The sequence below is a fragment of the Alosa alosa genome, chromosome 5 (genome assembly GCF_017589495.1).
Source record: "Alosa alosa isolate M-15738 ecotype Scorff River chromosome 5, AALO_Geno_1.1, whole genome shotgun sequence".
NCBI classification, from domain to species: Eukaryota; Metazoa; Chordata; class Actinopteri; order Clupeiformes; family Clupeidae; genus Alosa; species Alosa alosa.
Genome location: NC_063193.1, coordinates 19,831,103 through 19,850,322, shown reverse-complemented (window position 1 = coordinate 19,850,322; position 19,220 = coordinate 19,831,103). Strand labels below are relative to the sequence as shown.

Below are 19,220 nucleotides of genomic sequence, written 5' to 3'. Positions count from 1 at the left end.
CTCATAACTGGCAAGCAACTATTGATTCCAGTTAATGTATATTCTTATGAGGGCTTTTTAGAAGCTCATATCGGGCTAATGCTGCAATGCAGCTTTAGATATAGCCTGTTTAAGATATAGCACCCACAAGCCTGTTCCTCTTTGCTGAAATGTGCCACGGACAGCACAAACTGTGCACTCTGCCCTAGAGTGGGCCCTCCGTAGTCTGCCTGTGTTGCTGCAAATTGGTGTCTCTTTTTGAAGAAATAAAAGACTTGTGAATGTTTGCTCTGATAAGGAACAAAAAAAATGAATACTATTAGTGAAATGGAATTTATTTTTTCTATACTTTGTAGAAATATTAATTGTAGATATTAATCGTTAAGTTTCATTTTTTGAAGTGCTCTGTGCTTATGGCAATCTGACGGTTTGATATGCAGAGGAATGAAGAGATGAGAACTTGAAATGAATGATATAACACTTTCTGTTTCATGGTAGAACAAATTCATTTATGCCATTGCTGAAGAGGCAGAACATATTTAATGGAAATAAATATGGTTCCTAGTATTTTGTGTAGTTTCTGTGTGCAAACATTGGCTTGAACTGAAATTTAACCTTAAACCAACTGAAATGTTGATATACGAGCAAAGTCCTTGAAGATTTGATATGTCCACTTGTATAACACAGAAGGATCATTATAAAAATGTGTTTATCAAAATGCATTTGATGTTTAGTCCCATGCTTCAAAGCTTAGCTCCTATGAAAATTATTAATTTCCTTTGTAATGATGGCTGCGATTCGCTTTTCTCATGGCACGGCTTATTGTTTATAAATCGCAGGTGCACTCCATGGATATATAGATTGGGCACAGTGAGCATGAGTCCTCTATGACCTGCCATCTGATTACCCTCTATAGGCAAGAGAATAATGTAATGCCAGAAATAATGCCTTTCTAGCTGGAAAACAAAACCCTGCATTGCATTTGCTGTGATTCAGCAGGAAGTAGCTTATGATTGAGATGTCACAGATCATTGAGGTCTGCATAGATCAGATTGATGAAAAGGCACTAATAAAGGGTTTAATATCTGGTAATGTAGGCTAGTAGCCTTTTCAATGTATGTATGTATTGTATGTAATAATACAAATAATATCTGTGGAACAGCATCTTTCATTGTAATTTTAAAGACACCATTATTAATCTGTTAGAATATTAGTGTACATTAATCATTAGACTTATTCCCTTTTCTGATAGTAAGCAGTAACTGTCTAACAAGTTTTATTGTAGCTTACTCTGCATACAAAGAACGGTTGAGCTCGGTCGAGACATCACCGAATGAACGCACGAGCTTACGCCTCGCAAGTGAGGGCGGGGCTTTTGTATCTCAGATGGTTCTTCAACAATTTGCCCTTAAAGCTGCTGGCAGCCAACATTCTTCATATTTCATACAGACTTACAAGGGGAACCAATTTGTGATCTTAGTTATAGGTTACATTATATATATTTGACTGTTTTATCATCTATAGCCTGTCACAGGTGCATCCCAGATTTGTCTCCCAGTAGGATCATTTATTTCTTTGAAAGAATTTTAGTCTGTACAGCAGGTTTGTCAAAATGTCGGATTCGGAGGACATGACTGAGTTTGGATGTATTGTCGAACGAATAACACAAGGAGAGGTAAGCATCTATCTCGTCTCTAACCTTTCCATAGGCTACAAAGAGTCGGGGGGTTTCACCGCGTTGCTTGGTAGCCTGATGAAACTGGAGGATGCGCTGATGCTCACCGTGATGCTGCGTTCTATAATGAAACGCTGTTGCTGTTGTATCTTCGTGTCAGGAAATGTTACAGCCTTAAGAGATACATTCTTGTCCAATTATGGCTACAGATATAGCCTAGACTAGACTATGTCATCTGATTAGATGCTTATTCCAGCATCTCTAGCACTAAGAATTCAAACATGATCGACGCCCTGCCACACATGCTGAAGCACGCCCATCTGAATTTGTCACAGGTTTCATTACTGTACAGATAATAGATTTTATTTGGAAAGAAACGCTTCTGGTGTAGGCCTATGCATCACTGGAACTTGCCTAGCATGCGTATACCTGTCCACGTCGGATTGGCAGGTTTACCTGTCACCGTGCACCATCATGATGCTCGTCTTGTCTGTGCCGAGTTTTAATCTTTTAGAGGAACAGCTATGGCGTTTTATCTGCTTTATCCTTTGTGTTTTGGTTGAAGCCCGAATTATTGAGTGTTCGAACCTAAGCCTAGCCTAATATCGCACAGTCATTCCAGTTGGCTTTCATAGCCAAGACCTTGCACCAGCATGACCTGTATTTTGCCTTCGCATCCCGCAATGCAAATTATTAAACATCCGATGCAGGGTAGCCTATAGATACTAATTAGCCTACTTATCTTTCCATTGTAGATATCGCTTTTTTCAGTAAGAGCTCTGTTCTGTAAGGCAATCTTAAAGATATGCCAGTAGCCAGATATGAATTTGGCTGATCTAATCTGGATTGTGTCATTAGCCTAACAATGAAACAAATCGTTTCCCTCCTACACTTTAGCCACGCTTGATCATCAGCAACTTGATACTTTTTACCTCCCCCTTGCAACATTTGTTACTATGGCGATTCCGCTGTCTCCACCCAGTCTGGGCAGCACAGCATGCAGCGCGCTCCTCAGCCATTCAAGTGCTGCTGACTCACGTAGCCGAGCTCATCAATAACGCCAGGTCACGTTGGTTAATTCATTAGCTAGTCGTTCTCCCGCTGTGGCCGGGTACCCTCAAGAAGAAGTTAGCAACAAGCTGCTGAACTACCATACGTTAACAATGTCTGCAGTGTCTCGACGTAGTTCGATGCTGGGAAGAGATGTAAGTAGAGATTTGCGCAGTATTCTAGACTTATTGATTTGGATGGCTGGTATTGTTTTCACGAAACCATCGCATAGGCTACAACCTGTTGTCTGTTTAAATTTGGTCATAGCCCTTTCTTCTTTAGCTTGGGCGCTAGCTGTGATGTATTGAAATGATCAGGTTTAATGATTAGATAAACCTGTCCTCTTGGTGGTACTGCAAAGAGCAGCACAGATGCGGTGCAGATCAGGAAAATACCGAGACAACATTTGTGTGCTATAGCTTAGGTATAGGTCTACTTTATTTCATTCAGAAGGGCAGCTTCTTCACCAATAGGACAGCATGTTTAGTCGTTGACTGTTTTCGTCTCTGTGAAGGCACGGATGCATGTCGGCCGGTGGTGTAGCCTACTGTTCCATGTAGACTAGTGTAACTTATCCATTACGCTGGTGATCAAGCAATTTCAACCCATTAAAATTAGATCAAGTCTGTAAGCTTTGGTCTCAGACTTTGCCATGCATTTTGTTTACTTCTGCTTTGTATAGCCTAGATGGTTAAATTCCCCATAGTCACGAGTTAGGAGCGGTTTTTCGGTCATCCACTAATGAGCACATTTAACAAGCTACACATCCAACGTCAGACTGACTAACATAACTGTTTTAGGCCAACGGTAGCCTATAGACTAACAGTTGTGTGTGCTGTGTCTAACTCACTCTGTATTTCTACACCTTATTCTAACTACACACGAACGTTGCCTAGTTTCATGTAGCCTTTTTGATGCTGTTTTTCAGGTACCAATACAGAACATTGAGCGGGAGCTCATTTGCCCAATCTGCAAAGAACTTTTTACACATCCGCTGATTTTACCCTGCCAGCATAGTGTATGTCACAAGTGCGTCAAAGAATTTTTACTCAACAATGAAGACTCCTTCAGCACCGATGGAGGGTCGGAATGCTCCAACCCGGGGAGTCCTCGGTCCAGAGTGCCGTCTCCAAGCATGGAGAGGCTTGATCGGCTCGTACGATCAGGTATTGACCTATATGATCCATAAACGAAATCGATTGCTCAGTCTTATGCTACACGTGGTATTTTTTATTGCATATAAACGATCAAGAATGAAAGTCAGCAGGTTATCCTAGGTCCACACAATCATAAAAAAAATTGCCTAGGCCTATAAACATTTCAGGGGGTTAAATAAAATAATAAAAAGCCAGTGGAGAATGATAACATACAAATGGGCTATGCTGTTTGTCCTGCATGTTGGCCATTTGTATCTGGCCCAGCAGAAATAACTTGAATTTCTTGAACATGTTTCAATAGGTCCACAGTACTTTTAGTCTGCAGGCCTTATTAGGCTGCACCCAAATATGTTAAGCACACATTTGTATTTAAGAGATCAATTAGCAGTTCAATGACTTGCCTTTGTTCTATTTCACTTCATGAAGTGCTATGACATCTGGCTGTGAATTTAGCATAAGGTTTTGTGTTTTCTTGGAAATGTTAATCTGGAAATTGATCTGAATTGTAAATAATTATCAGCACATTGTGCATTAAAAAAGCCATTTTTTTAAGCATGGCAACAGCATTTTATCCTGCTAAAGCATATGAAACAGTAGCATAATAACTTGCTGCAATGGTGGTGGTGGGTGGGTGCCTTCCAAGCCCACAGCTTAAAGTTCCTGTCTAAAACAAATCTATTGCATAAACAGTCTCTGTGAACTAAATACAAGTTCTTGGCAAGTCAATGCCATTGCTTTTGATTAGCTGAAATTAAAAAGGTTTTTTTTATATCAAAAGCCATAATGACCTGTGTGATAGGCATAATCACGGGAAGGTAGGAATCTAGGTGTCTAATTTTTTGGATCATGATTATGTATAGTTAATCAACACAAGGTCTCATGGGTTACCCTTAATGATAAGTTGTGCTTGAGACTATCACTTTTATGTCACAAGGAATGTCAGTTGTTTTGGTTAGCATGCAATATTGTGCCACACAGGAAAGCACATCACTGTTTTTGTTAGCAAGGTATTTATACGCCTTCTTATTCTCTGTTAGGGGGCAGGGAAATTAGAAGAGCTGGTCAGTACAGTTCCCTTATGTTCTTTTTTTGTCACTGCTGTGCCACCATTTGTGTGTGTTTATCAGGTCTTGCATCACATCTGTTTACATTTGTTTGTTAGTCTTACTTCACTTCTCTGTGTCTCTTGCTTGCAGCCACACTGAGAAAGTCGTTTGGAGGGAGAGGTAGATGTGGGTTCCAATGTTTATCTAGCTGTAGTGAGTACAGTGTTTTTTAGACCCCATGTGACCGTAGACCCAACCCTTATACTGTGCAATCAACACACCACTGATGGCATCCTCCTTGTGAACAAACTGTAATCCACCCGGAGACGATGTGACTTGGTCCCTTTAATGGTCTACCCGCCAAAAAAAAAGTCTACTGAGCAAATTACCTTGAAATATCTTCTTACGAGTTGACGTAGCCTAGTTCAGAGTACATACACCATCGTCATACAAGACATACACAATGTAAATAAATGTTATGGACAGTGTAAACAGCATGTGAACTTCACTTAAGGGAGTTGGATATTTGTGTTCTTGAAGACTTAAGTTACGGGGGGGGGGCTTTGCATTCACTGTGAGTAAGGGAGGGCGAGTGGAATGACAAGTGAGAGAAGTGCGGTGCGTGTTGTCAAGGAAATGCTCCCGGACTGGAATCTCAGGGTGCTCTCGGTTAATAGAGACTGGAATGTCCCCTGGGATTTCTTCAGTTAGGCTCCTTGTGCATTGAGCACATTGTGAAGCACAAACAGTCCTCCAAATAAGGAAGGGAAAAAAAAACAAAGGTTTTCGAAAGGGAGCCATAGAACAGCACTTGGTCCTCATCCAACACAACAGGAGGTAAACACATTTCTGGGCGTAGTCTATTGGGCTGTCCATGTCTATTGTCATCTTTTATTTATTGAAAATCAGGCGGACGAGTGTATGGATTGGTTAGTTTAGGTTTAGTTAGTGCACAGTTAAGGTGTGTATGTACAGTATAGAGTGTAATATGCTCAGTAGACATTTTAAAGAAACAAGCAGTGGTGTTTCTGTAACCCTCTAACCACAGAGCACATGTGTGACCCTCCTCCTCCGTGTGGTGCCCCTCACTCCTCCCGATTAATGAATTAATCCAGCGTTAATCTGGCCATATTAGGACATTTTAACATGAGATGCTGGCTTTTTTTTGTGCCCTCTCCAACTGTCAGGGACAAATGCAGTGATAAACAAAAAAAACGCAGAACTGCCGGAAGCCCAGCAAATTGCTGGGGCTACGCATCCTGCGTGGAAAAGACACATGAGTTATTATGTTGCTCTTGTTATTTTAGAGTTCTAATGCTTATAGTCTTGCCATTAACACTTAAAGAGCTCACACTGTCGCATTGCCATGACTCAAAAGGTGTTGTTGATGATGTGGTTCCGTAGGAAAGATGCGTCCACCTAAGGCTATGCCCCCTCCACATCCGAGAGCCCCAGTGATGACTCGTCAGTTTCTAAGTGCCTGAGTGTCCCCCCTTCTCTTTCCTGTGCTGCCAATCAGCCAACCGGTCTCACTGCGGCAACAGCAGGCCCTGGCGTGTGTGCGAGCTTGTGCGCACACTGCCTCCTTCTCTTCCTCCTCCTCCTCTCTTGTACGCGGTGCTGCAGGCAGTCTGTCAACCTGCCTGCCTGTTCTGCAGCCTTCTCCCTTCCCACCAGAGCGGCGTGACCCATCCCCTCCCGCCTTCGCAGTCTTAAAGAGTCCACGGCTTTCTGAGTCGTATGGCCCATCACGCCTCACGGTTAGGTCGCTCGTCCGCTCACCCACTTCCATCAGACGCCCAGACCACCACCACCACCCCAACCCGTCCCTGTCCCTGTCCATGTCCACCCCCATGTCCTGCTGCACTTGACCTCCGATTCCATCCACCCCCGTCCGCTCCCCGTTCCAGGGCCCACCGCCTCTTCCATCCATCACTGCATGTATACTCACCCATGCCTGACCGTCCCCACCTTGCATCCACTGCCCACCATGGTGTGTTTTAGTGAAGTGTGACGTCATCGCTCTCTGGTTGGTCCTCCATGTCTGTGTCCTTTGTGTGTGCTTGCTTATTAATTTGGCCCTTCCTTTGCTCCGTGTTGCTATCACGCTGCTTGCATCTGTCATGCATTTTGCTGTCAAGAATGCTTTCTTTCTCCTTATTGGCAGTAAAAACTCTGCTCTGTGAGTGACTTTCCACTAGATTATTAACTTTAGTTCCATTTGTGGTGGTAAATATTCAGACAGACTGTGGTTTGCATCGAAAGTATGTGAGTGTTGCATATTGTACATTGAACTGGACAAATGGTGAATCCTTTAATCTTCAGGAAACAATGCAAAGGACATCTAAGGTGTGCTGTTCTATTTTCTTTCGTCAGAAGATTAACGCTCTCCCTTCTCAACAATCTCATTTAAGTCTCCAGCTAATTTTAGAAACGTGCAATGCTTGAAGTCTAGCCTTTTGTGTAACTTTCTCAACACTAGGAGTTTACTTATAATAAATATATTTGGCACAGCATTTTTAAGTATTTTTGTGGAGCTTCTTTTTAGAAATATATTTTTATTCCATTATGTTCTTGTGTCCAGGTCATTGTCAGCACTGTAAACATACTCTACCTCTTTGTGCGATCTTTTTCTGAGTGACCCCAGCTGTAACGTGAGCTGCCTGAGAATGACTAGTCTCTTCTCTTTGTCCTCTGTAGGTCGCTTTTATCTCAGGTGTGTGTGTGTGTGTGTGTTTATGTTTGTTTGTGTGTCTGAGTGTGTGTGTGTGTGTGTGTGTGTGTGTGTGTGTGTCACATTTCCACCCCTTTGCTAATTATATTCCCCCCCCCTCCCCCAAACCCCTGCCCACCTCCTCCCTCATCACCGTGCTACTGAATAGGGTCCATCTCTTCACCCGGATGGAGGCGGGCCTCCGTCACTCCCCGCATCACCACTTTCCCGTGCCCGGGCTGCCAGCACGACATCGACCTCGGCGAGCGGGGCATTAGCATGCTCTTCCGCAACTTCACTCTGGAGAGCATCGTGGAGCGCTACAGGCAGGCGGCGCGCGCCGCCGTCGCCATCATGTGCAACGTCTGCAAGCCGCCGGCGTTGCAGGAGGCCACCAAGAGCTGCATGGACTGCAAGGCCAGCTACTGCAACGAGTGCTTCAAGCTGCACCACCCCTGGGGCACCCCCAAGGCCCAGCACGAGTATGTGGGGCCCACCACCAACTTCAGACCCAAGGTACGCCAGTGCGGATAGATGAGAAAGAGCTCAACTGAGCAGAGCTGAGCAGAAGTCTTTTGCAGACATTTTAAGTCCTAGGACCAATCTATGTCTCTGGTGTTTTATGATTCAGTAAAAATCTGCATAATATGACTATGAAGATTGACATGAGGGCACAAATGAACAGACCTGACTTCTTGTTTGATTATTTGAAATGTTAGAGTGTGTGGTTTCCAATATTCTTCAAGAAAAAACAATGTGGTGTGCCAGTTACTGTAGGATGACCATGATGTTGGACATGAGAGCAGACTAATGAAGGTGTGTTGGTTACTTCGGCAGAGTTTACATGCATGTGATACTTTTCATAGGTTCTGATGTGCCCTGAACATGAGATGGAGAAAGTCAACATGTACTGCGAGGTGTGCAGGCGTCCAGTGTGTCACCTCTGCAAACTGGGTGGCTCCCACGCCAACCATAAAGTCACGTCCATGAGCAGTGCCTACAAGATCCTGAAGGTAAAATGTGACGCCAGACTCCTAGCTGTCAGCCACAGCAGCAGAGGAGTTTCTTGATTAAAATGGCCTTGGCTTGTGGGATCAATGCCTAATCGTTTAGGATGACTGTGCTTTTTCAACATGCTGTCTGCAATCTATCTCTGTGTGCCTTTCGGAGTTCTTTGGTTTCCATTTTTCAGTGCTTCATGAAATATTGAGATCAGGTGCAGTGCCTTTGGTGGGCCCTGCGATGTGTCTACGGTATCGGATGTCGTATGAAAGGGTTCATCCCGGTCAATCGCTGGGAGTGTGTGTTTGTCAATAGTGGGCTCACCTCTCTTAGATTTTTATACAGACATCAGTCACCTGTCAGCAACAGGAGGGCCAGGATGCGGTGTCCTGCTCTGGCAACCTGATAGCACTGTGCACGGCCACAGCACCTGTTAATATTTAATGAAATCATTTGTACCAATAATAATGTTATCTGTCCAACAACCCAATCCTCCTTGGCCCACCGAAGGCACAGTGAATGAAATGAACTCGTTCTGGATGGGGTGTGCTTTTTCCATCATGGATAGCTATGTTCAGATAGACTTTGCTTTTATGTCAACAGGAGAAGTTATCGAAGAGTATCCATTACTTAATCAGCAAAGAGGACCAAGTGCGGACTCAGATTTCTGACCTGGAGGTGTTGATTCATCAAACGGAGGTAAAGCAGCCACGTGTCTGTCTTACTGGGTGGTAGTGGGTCATCTTGTTTTCCTGGAATGGCAGAAATAGTCACCTTTCCATTGGATGTTTATGGATAACAGGTGACCAAATCTTGTAGTCAGTTGAAAAAATCTAGTCTTCCCCATCATTGGTTTTGATAACCTTATTGGTTGACAGCGTAGACCAAGTCCTTTCATCAGGAAACCTTGTTCGATTTTGTTTTTGTTGACGTTGACACCTAAACGTTTCTCTGTGTGATATTACTGGAGTTAACGTCATTTTCCGCACTTGTGTCACAACATTTCACGTGATGTAGGAAAACGGCCAACTCGCTGAAAGACGAGCCAATGAGCACTTTGAGCGTCTCTTCGAGGCTCTCCAAGAGCGGAGGACCGAAATGCTGCAGTCCATCGAGCAGTCGAGGAACAGGCGTCTGGACAAGCTCCGTGGGCAGGTGGAGGAGTACCAGGGCATGCTGGAGAACAGCGGCCTCGTGGGATATGCACAGGAGGTCCTCAAGGAGACTGACCAGTCCTGTTTTGTGCAGACGGCCAAACAGCTGCACTCGAGGTTTGCCCAGTTCTACGACATTCCCCTCCACCTGTGATCTCCCAGCCTGGGCATTTGCTCAGCACTGTTTCCTTTGATGACCCATCAGTCTACTGAGATACTTTAGATTCTTTATATGGCTGATGAGCTGTCTCCCATATACTTGCTCTAGGCCAGAGTCTGTTTGTCCTGTTTGGTGGTACCTGGCCAATATGGGGACATGTGCATTTAATCCTTATCGGTGTTGTGAAGTAACATGTTGTCAGCGTTGAATGACAATGTTCGTGTTCTATGCGTTAAGCTTGCTGCTAATTGATCTCCATTAGTCAGAAAGCTGCTTTGTCCATACAGCCAGCAAACCCCCAAGTGATGACGGCTCCACATAAATATCAACACAGAATTTCATGTTGATGTTCTGTTTTCATTTTTTTGCTATTATATTGAATGGCATATACATCGGTTCCTTATAAATCATATGAGGATTGAATATAATAATATTTAAAACATAAAATAGATAATATATAAAACTAAACACTTTCTTTATTGAATTTATTATATTCAATCCTCATATGATTTATAAGGAACTGATGTATATGCCATTCAATATAATAGCAAAAAAAATATTGTTATTTTTTCTACATGTTTTCTACTTTGAAAACTCTTATCTTAATCCATTAGCTCGCCGCATGTTGTTAAGTGAGCACCAAGGAAAACTATGTTCACTTTCTTTTCACAGAATACAGAAGGCCACTGAATCCCTGAAGACGTTCCAGGCCTCAGCCCACCCTAGCTTTGATGAGTTCCAGGTGGACACTTCCAAGGAGGAGGCCATGCTGAAGGACCTAACGTTTGGTGGAGGTACGGTCAGACCATGTGGCACTTTCCACTTCTCAACCCTTTAGACCCTGATTGACACTTTCACTTATTCCCCATAAGCAGCTCACTTGGCTCCCACCAGAAGCCATTTAATTGAGTAAGCAGTTTAGGTGCCGAATATACTCTGGGATCTTGGCACGGAGAACCTCTGTGTGTTATGTAAGAAGCACATTTCTTTAGCTGGGGTTATACCGGTGTGTGTATATATATATATATATATATATATATATATATATATATATATATATATATATTTAATTAACCTGTGGCAGCATGGAGCTGTGACTGATTAGATCTTTGTTTGGCTTTGAAATTTATTTTGGTCAGTTTTGTTGGAGACGTTCGATCTTTGAATCTCTTCATGGCCTCAAGCTCTCCATTGAAATGTCGCTGGCTGCAGGTTGCGACTTTCCGTTGGACTGCAGTTGGATGGGATAGGAAAAGCTGATTTACTTTCATTAACAACATCATCACTGAGCTGTCCTGTCCTCGCATGGTGGGGGTCAGTCAGACAGCCCTGTTCAAGTGGGCTTCATGGGAATGCTGCTGCGGACCAATCAGAAGGCCGGTTTTCTTCTCTACAGCCAGTTAAAATTGACCAGATTAAGAGGGCTGCACGTGGCCAAGACCCTATACACGCTGATCTGTAGGCTGCTGTTGACTTCTGAGAACAAGACATGGCAGAGGGAGGAAGGGAGAGGGGGGGGGGGGGGGGAGGGAGTGGGGAGGGAGTGATCTGGCAAACGACAGATTTTTCCTTAAAGGAAATGAAATGTTGTGATGTGACAGGGCATTGATAGTGAATACATAATGGTAAACCAAAAACTGACTCTTCATTGAAAAGAGTTTTTGTTTTTACTGTTGGACCACTTTGCCAGAAGGCAAGAACATGTCAATTCACAAGGTTTGAGATGTCATTCCTGTCAGGGGTATCACTGTATGATTTACAGTATATAAAAAAAAGTTATTTGCGATGGCTAATCAAGTCATTTAACCCCCACAGTGAAACAATGAACATTTGTTTAGTGATTTTTCCCTCAGGGATTATTAGGAACCACAATTAGTCAGTTGAAATATGCTTCATCCTCCAAATCTAAGTCCCCTAAGGCATTATATGGCTATTTTGCAATATCTCAAGAGCCAAAACAAGCAAACCAGCAAGCAAAGGTTTAGCTTAAATAATGAAAGGTGGACACATTTCTGAGGTTGACTGTGCTCGGGCCTGCTTGGAACTTTGATAATAATTCCATTTGAAAAATCTATCAAATCCATTTTCTTGTTGAATCAGATCCCTTCTGCTTTGTTGGAAATTGCCCTAACTGTTAAAGCTCATGAACATTACAGTTGCAGTACCATAGAGCTAATGGATCAATGCCAATGCTTTTAGTGCTGTATGTAGGAAGGAGATGATTCACTCTACCGTTGGACTGGATGTCTTGCTATAATTCAATTGTCCAAAGGAGAAGTGGAGAAAACAGCAGTCAGTGCAAAGCTGTCTTGTGCTTCTCCTCTAATGTGGATTGCTTTCCCTCTCACTGTGGTGATTAGAGTGACTTTTTAATCAATGCCTTTCAAAATTCCTGACTCGACCTTTGGAAGTCCTTCTTTTTTCAAACGTTTTCCAGTCAATGTCTTTGTTTTTACGCACGCACGCGCGCGCACACACACATACACACAAACTCTCCTCCACCCCATACTTCGGGTGCAGCCAAGCCGCATGGTCACTTACCAGCAAGTGCTTCCATTTAGCTTCTTGCATCCCCTGGTGTGATCAATGTCTTGCTTTTTCAGGGGCAAGCTCATGTTACTGGGCAAGCGCCCCTCCCCCCCGCCCCCCCTGACAACCAGTGAATCCTTTGTGACAGGCAGAGCATGATCCACAACCCCCCCTCCCCTCCCAGTGCCCTCCAGCCTAGATACATTCTCATGGTTGTGACAGGAGCACATACTGCTCTGTCTTCATGGAACAAAGGCATGCTTCTCTCTGCTTATTAATTGTTCCTGTAGGCAGGTCCCCCATTGGGTGACTTATGTAAATCCCTTTCAGTTGCTCCCTGTTGAAAAGAAAATGCCAGGCGCAATGGTAAAGAGTAAAAGGGTCTTTTCTGTTTTTTTTTAACATAGTTAATTTAATGTCCTGTTAATTAACAGAGCAGCACAAAAAAAAAAAAGGTTTAATTTGCATCAGCAAACATCCATCATGGTGCTAATGTAACTACTCTGGAAAGAAACCAAAATGGTAATAACAGTGATCATTTTTTTGGTTTTGAAAAAGGTGTACCGAGATTTTGAGATTTCTCTCATTTGCACTTTTTTTTTGTTAAAAGGACTATCAAACCACAACCCATTTGTTGTCTTCTCTTTCCTCTTTCTGTCTGTCTGCCTGCCTGCCTTTCATGTTTCTGTAGTTCCAGACCCCCCCATGATTGACCTGACTCGCAGCCGCGTGTACAACGAGGGCCAGATCCACTGGCGCCTGTCCGAGGACAGCCTCCCCACCGACCACCACCTGCTGGAGTACCGTAAGGTGGACGGCGAGGAGGAGAGCTCCTGGCAGGCCTCCGACCACATCTACGGCTCCAGTACCGTGGTCTGCAACTTGGACCGTGACAGCGTCTACTCCTTCCGGGTCAAGAGCTTCCGCAACACCCTTTGCAGTCCTTACAGTCCCGAAGTGACCTTCCACACACCTCCGGCTTCAGGTGAGTGCAGACAAAAAAGTGTGTGTGTGTGTGCGTGTGCGCCAGGTATCCTCACAAAGATAAGTCTCCTGGAGACGTAAATTTGTTGATAACAAGACTGGAATGTGTAACTCAGAGTGACGTGTACTCAACTAATGCGGTCACCATGCGCGTAGATGACAGTGAAAGAAGAGCTGACCTTTGGGTCGTAGGCTGACACAGAGACATTTGTCTGGAGCCATTGATTTTGGCTTCGCTTATTGATTTCCTTTCACTTTCACTGACCAAAAGTGACCTGAACCCACGTTACACTTGGTCAGAAGGCTGAATCAGCAGGTCAGTTAGAGCTGCTTATGCAATGAGAAGTCATGGGAGGCCAAGATGTTGGAATTTTATTTGTTTTGTTTGGCGTGTGCCCAGGCTGCTTCTTTAGTACAGCACACAGTGCCATTGTTGCATTGTGCACTGAGCAGATTAGCTATTTGATCCCCTCCTTAGTCTGTCTGCATTTGGTGCGGAGTGGTCAAGGAAGAGGACACGAGAGCAGCGGGGGACGCAGATGGCTAAAAGTGCATCTGATCTGACCACATTATCAGCCGTTTACGGTCATGCCCCAGCCAGCACATGCAGCATTATGACCGATCTCTTTTGTGTGAAGGCAAACAGACATCCTTTGATTCCGTGTTTGTGTAGACCAGACTGTCTCGGCCCGGCAGGACCTGAAAGCACAGCACCTGTCATTCCGCCATGAAACTCGCCAGATCATAAATGGTTTTCACTGCTTCTGTTGCACTAAACAGTGTCTGACGGCTCCCTGTTTGGCTGCCTACATCAACCGTAGCAAAACGCTCACAGAAGTAGTCTTCACTCATCAAGCAGTACATGTTTTTTTTTCCCCTCTATGTATACATAAGCCATTGCAGATCCTCCAGTGTTTCCTTGTGCACTATTTTTTTCCAGTGTTTTCATCCCAGTCCATGGCTCATTAGTTCTAACTAAGGCAGCATTGGAAGCAGGCCCACTGTAAATGAACTTCGATTCAGGTCTGCATTCCAGTGTGCTTTGAGACGTGTAGGAGCGACTGCGCCCTGCGTTATTAATGAGTTGGAATTCTGGGTCACTTCGGTGCCGTGGCAACATTTATTTTCTGCTCGCGCAACGTCTGCCTGCCAAAAAAGCCCCACATTCAGGCTGCCGTCACAGGGTCTCGTCCTCAATTAATCCTGGGGAAGTTTCCAATGGAGGGTCGACGCAGCACGGAGCAGTCTCACCCTAATGTACACCACCTCAGCTTATGAAAAATTCAAATGTTTTGATATTTTTCAGGAGCCTATTTGTAACCCTCCCTTCTTTTTGGTAGCAGATGCACCAGTATGCCTTTGAAGTCAAAAACAGAGCGAGGTGTATGATTCTTTTGTACGAGTCGACAGTAAATCCGAGCATCGGTGATATAAACTAAATCCAGCGTATCTCTGTGCTGGGTTTCTTCCTATTTTTGGCCGAGGTTTTTGCATGCTCTTTTCATGTTACCCTAGATTTTGCATTATCCTTCCCCCAGGATACAAGATGGAAAAACGTGCATCAGTTGTATATTTGCATAGCTGGAAGGTAATCTAGTGTTCTCTTCCAATACTTCTCATCTGTGCGATAGCGCCCTCAAGTGACAAAAAACAGACATTGCATGTTCAAACTGAAGATTCCTCAAACAATTTCTGTTTCAACACTTAACAAAAAGGGCCACCAATTGCTGTGAACTAAACTCAACTGCTTGTGTTCTATATTTGAGTCTCTTTCTCTATTTCTCTCTCGTTGTGTTTACTCTCTCAGTCTTCAGCTTCTTGTTCAACGACAAGTGTGGCTTCAGCTCGGAGCGGCTGGTGCTGAGCAAGCGACGGGACTCAGTGGAGAGCGTGGCCGGCATGGCCTTCCTGCTGTCCGCCGAGCGCGTGCAGACGGGCAGCTACATCTGCCTGGACTACATCATTGGCGACACGGGCATCACGCAGGGCCGCCACTTTTGGGCCTTCCGCGTGGAGCCACACTCCTACATGGTGAAGGTGGGCGTGGCGTCCGACTCCAAGCTGCTGGAGTGGTTCCATAACCCCCGTGACACCAGCAGTCCCAGGTAAGCACACCTGAAGGTGCTTGGCACAATGGGTACCTGTATACTCTTGCACCCTTTTGAGATTGCTGTTAAGCCCCCTGCCTCCCTGATGGATGTCAGTACAGCTGTGATCCTGTGCAGCAGCTTCCTACATTATTCATGCGCTCTTTACAGGCTTGAGTGTGTTGCGTAACAGGGCTGTAATAAAAGCCGTATGGAGGGTAGGCAGGTACAGAGGGTTGTGTTGCCCTATTATAGAAGCCTCTTCTCACAATTGGATAGGATACAGATCCCAGGTCAACAGGTCATGTTTTGAACATGCTTGCAATGATCCAACAGCTTTGTTTGTTCATTGCCTTTTGTAGGTTTTGTCTCTACCCTTGTTTTTTTGTTTTTGTTTTGTACATACAACACCATGGATGGTCCGAAGTGTTCATTTGTTCAGGCCATCATAGTTGCAGAAAGTGGAAATGGGAAAACTTGAGTAAAGTATGGCAGAAAAATGTCTTCAAGAAGAGGTTAACTCTCCTCTTCATCCCCTCCTTTCTCAGGTACGATCATGACAGCGGGCACGACAGCGGCAGCGAGGACACCTGCTATGACCTCTCGCAGCCCTTCACACTCATCACTGTGGGCATGGGCAAGGTCTTCATCCCCAAGACCTCGCTGTCCGCCACGGCCATGTCCGGCGGTGGCGCCGGCGGAGGGAGCGGCGAGCACCAGACCAGCCGCGTGCTGGCCATGCCGGCTCGCATCGGCGTGTGCCTTGACTACGACGCCGGGCGCGTCTCCTTCTACGACGCCGACAGCATGCGGCTTCTGTACGAGCGGCAGGTGGACTGTTCCGGAACCATGTACCCGGCGTTCGGCCTGATGGGAAGCGGCGGCGTCCACCTGGAGGACTTCATCGCTGCTAAGCGCCTTACCTACATGTGAGGGAGCGGGACAAGTGGAGGGGGTCAGTCCAAACCGCTTGCCTCTGATATCTGAGCTCTCCTGACGCCCATGACCTCTCTTGCTCTAATCATTCTGAGATGATTTTATTTTTGGTGGCATGTTTATTTTTTTCCCATTCAGGTAATTTCTGAGGTTAATTGAATATTTCTTTCTTTATACAAAATCACTTCCGTCACACAACGACAACAGTCAAGTTGAACCTGGCAAACCTTGCTTCTTATGCCTATGTGCCTTTTCTTTCGGGGGATATGGGATATGTAGAAGGTGCTCTCTAATTCTCTTCACCTTAGCATCATTGCACAGTACTTCCACATAGGGAATTTCACCGCAGAAGCAGCACAGATGCACGTCTTTTAAGTAATACGAATGTCACAGCTTTTATTTTCAGTTTGCTTCAGAACTCACCTGTTATGCACAGTAAATGAAGCTTTTCAGGTAAACTTGAATTCAGTAACAGCGTCCCATCATGCACTAAGGACACTTATCTAGCACTACCTACTGTAAGTAGAACATACACTGCGCTGTTACTTCTGCACCCCCACCCCACATGCACCTCATTTTGTTTCAGTATGAACACAATATGCATGGAAAAAAAATCACTCATATCACTCATTTGAAAACACATTTTCCTGCATGCATTCATTTTGTTTGTTATTCATTTCTCATAGTATTAAGCACAGCCACACATTTCAACACATCAGGCATGATTATGTATGCATTGCATCTAGAGCATCAACATGTTTTTATTCTGAATGTATAACTTGAGGACGGATGGCTTTAACATCACTGCTATGTCTTAACTGAGCAAAAACAACAGCGACAAAACAAAAACAAAACACAAATAAACATCTGTGAACCACGTATAGAAAACAAAATGCTGGAAACATCATGCAGCATCATGGTCCGTATCGCCCTGGAGACTCTGATCATGAATATGGCCTTCTGTGATCTAATCACACACTTGTGGATACTGTAGCTGGGTGAACCAGGTCACTGGCTGAAAGGGTAGGTTTCTTCCTTTTTTCCGTTCTTTTTCTTTTCAGTGATAGAATATAGGATATTCATTTCAGTGTGTTCTCAGGTTTTGGCCTAAATGGCCTTGTGCTACCTACCTCCTGCGAGCACTGGAAAATGTTTTAACATCCCTATTTGTTGGTTATCACTCTAAAGAAATGTAACATTTTTTTTAGCCATTGATCTTACTAAGTCTGTTAGTGTATATTTTGTCAATGTTCTCACATACTCAAGCTTGTTTGGTGAGTGGACAGTTAACATGCTCTTAAAGCATCACGGTCACTCGTTGACTTTTGCAGTAAATATTGATCGTCATTTTGTTTTTCAGAATGTGTTATATTGACTGATACAGATAATTGATAAATCTAGCAAGAGGAATTTTATTTCAGTTAATGTGACAAGAAAAAAATGTAATCCTACAAAACCTTTCAGAATCTCTTCATTTTTTCCTTTCTTTTTTTGTCTGGTGAACATTTTAGTGTTGTATCAAATAATTTATGAATACTTTTTGTTTTTAGTAGATGAAGATTTGACAAACTATGTACTCAATATTCAATGTATCTAGTCTTTTTAATTTATTTGGGTGTTGGTGTACATGGCAGTGCGAACCTTAACGGTCTGTTCAGTCATTCCAGTCAAGTCATTTTGTACACACTAAACTTCTGCTTATCATGTATGAGATGAAAAAGACTATGCACACAGTTTGTGCATATGTGTTACTTTAGTCATTCTTATTTTCTGTATTACTCTGTAATTGAATGTATGATCGTTTGGGGATCGAGGTTAAAAGTTACCAAATGTTTTAATGAGTTTAGATGTGTGTTTATGTGTTCAATGGATCATGTTCTTGAAAACACTTGTAGCAGCAGTAGTTGGGTGGTAGTGAGTCATGAGATGTTGGAGGAGTTGGAGTCGCTAATACAAGAGGGTATGTTTTCCTTTTCAGTAAACATTTTAAAAACTTCATATACTGAGGGTGCCCTATCTACAATTAATCAAGCTAGCACTTTATAGCATGTTTGCCACTTGGCTTGGTACAGGTTTGTGTGGATTTTGGTGTGTGCAATATTAGAGCGTAGGAGATGATATTGCTCTCTGTGAGTGTAATGCTTTAATGGAAACGAGAAGCTGTCCTTCACTTGTGTCAACCTACTGTATGGATTTTAAATTGTGCTGTTTGGGGTTTTGTATGAAAATAAATTAGTGTGTTTCTAATTTTCAACATGTGTGTGCTTAGATTTAATTCACAACTCTCATCTCTTGCATTATACTGCTTCTGCTTCAATGCAAGACGTAAGTAAATGGACTGCAGACAACCTCTTGGAAGGGAAAGGTGGGCATTGATGGTTGTTTTCGTAGTCAGTCCACGTTACAGTGTTTCATTGTGACCGATGACATTTTGCTCCTGCTTTTCCATAGAATTCATGAATGTAATATTAAATTTAATTTGCCATCTTTTTGTTCTGTGTAGCAGCACAAAGTCTGATGGGAACATGTTGATGAATCAAATGCATAAAGAATGTGTTCCCTGCATTATAAACGACAAAGGCCATTTGCATTAGTATTGTGGTCCATACTTGTAGGAGTCCCTTGATTATGCACACATAATATTGTTCATTACTGAAATTTGCACTCTGTCATTAAAATTCAAGATTTTGTCTCTGTTTTAGGCTACCAGTTTTTGTCCATTAGCACCAAATGAAGGGCAAGCACAAC

At 43.7% G+C, this 19,220-nt stretch overlaps 1 protein-coding gene across 8 annotated transcripts; it reads left to right on the top strand.

The window, feature by feature from the left end:
* Nucleotides 1-1,369: 1,369 nt before the first annotated feature.
* Nucleotides 1,370-18,726, top strand: trim36 (tripartite motif containing 36). 8 transcript variants are annotated; one of them, XM_048243460.1, is made up of 12 exons: nt 1,370-1,654; nt 3,633-3,870; nt 4,899-4,922; nt 5,058-5,120; nt 7,790-8,136; nt 8,487-8,633; nt 9,226-9,321; nt 9,640-9,893; nt 10,609-10,730; nt 13,157-13,450; nt 15,257-15,554; nt 16,085-18,726. In XM_048243460.1, exons 1-12 carry the CDS (start codon nt 1,592-1,594, stop codon nt 16,467-16,469), a joined length of 2,331 nt encoding a protein of 776 aa, XP_048099417.1. In that variant the 5' UTR covers nt 1,370-1,591; the 3' UTR covers nt 16,470-18,726. The 8 variants fall into 8 exon arrangements, with proteins under 8 accessions (XP_048099417.1, XP_048099421.1, XP_048099422.1 ...); XM_048243464.1 differs by having other exon boundaries at nt 1,371-1,654; nt 5,058-5,087; XM_048243461.1 differs by lacking the exon at nt 1,370-1,654 and adding an exon at nt 2,498-2,859.
* The last annotated feature ends 494 nt before the right edge of the window (nt 18,727-19,220 follow it).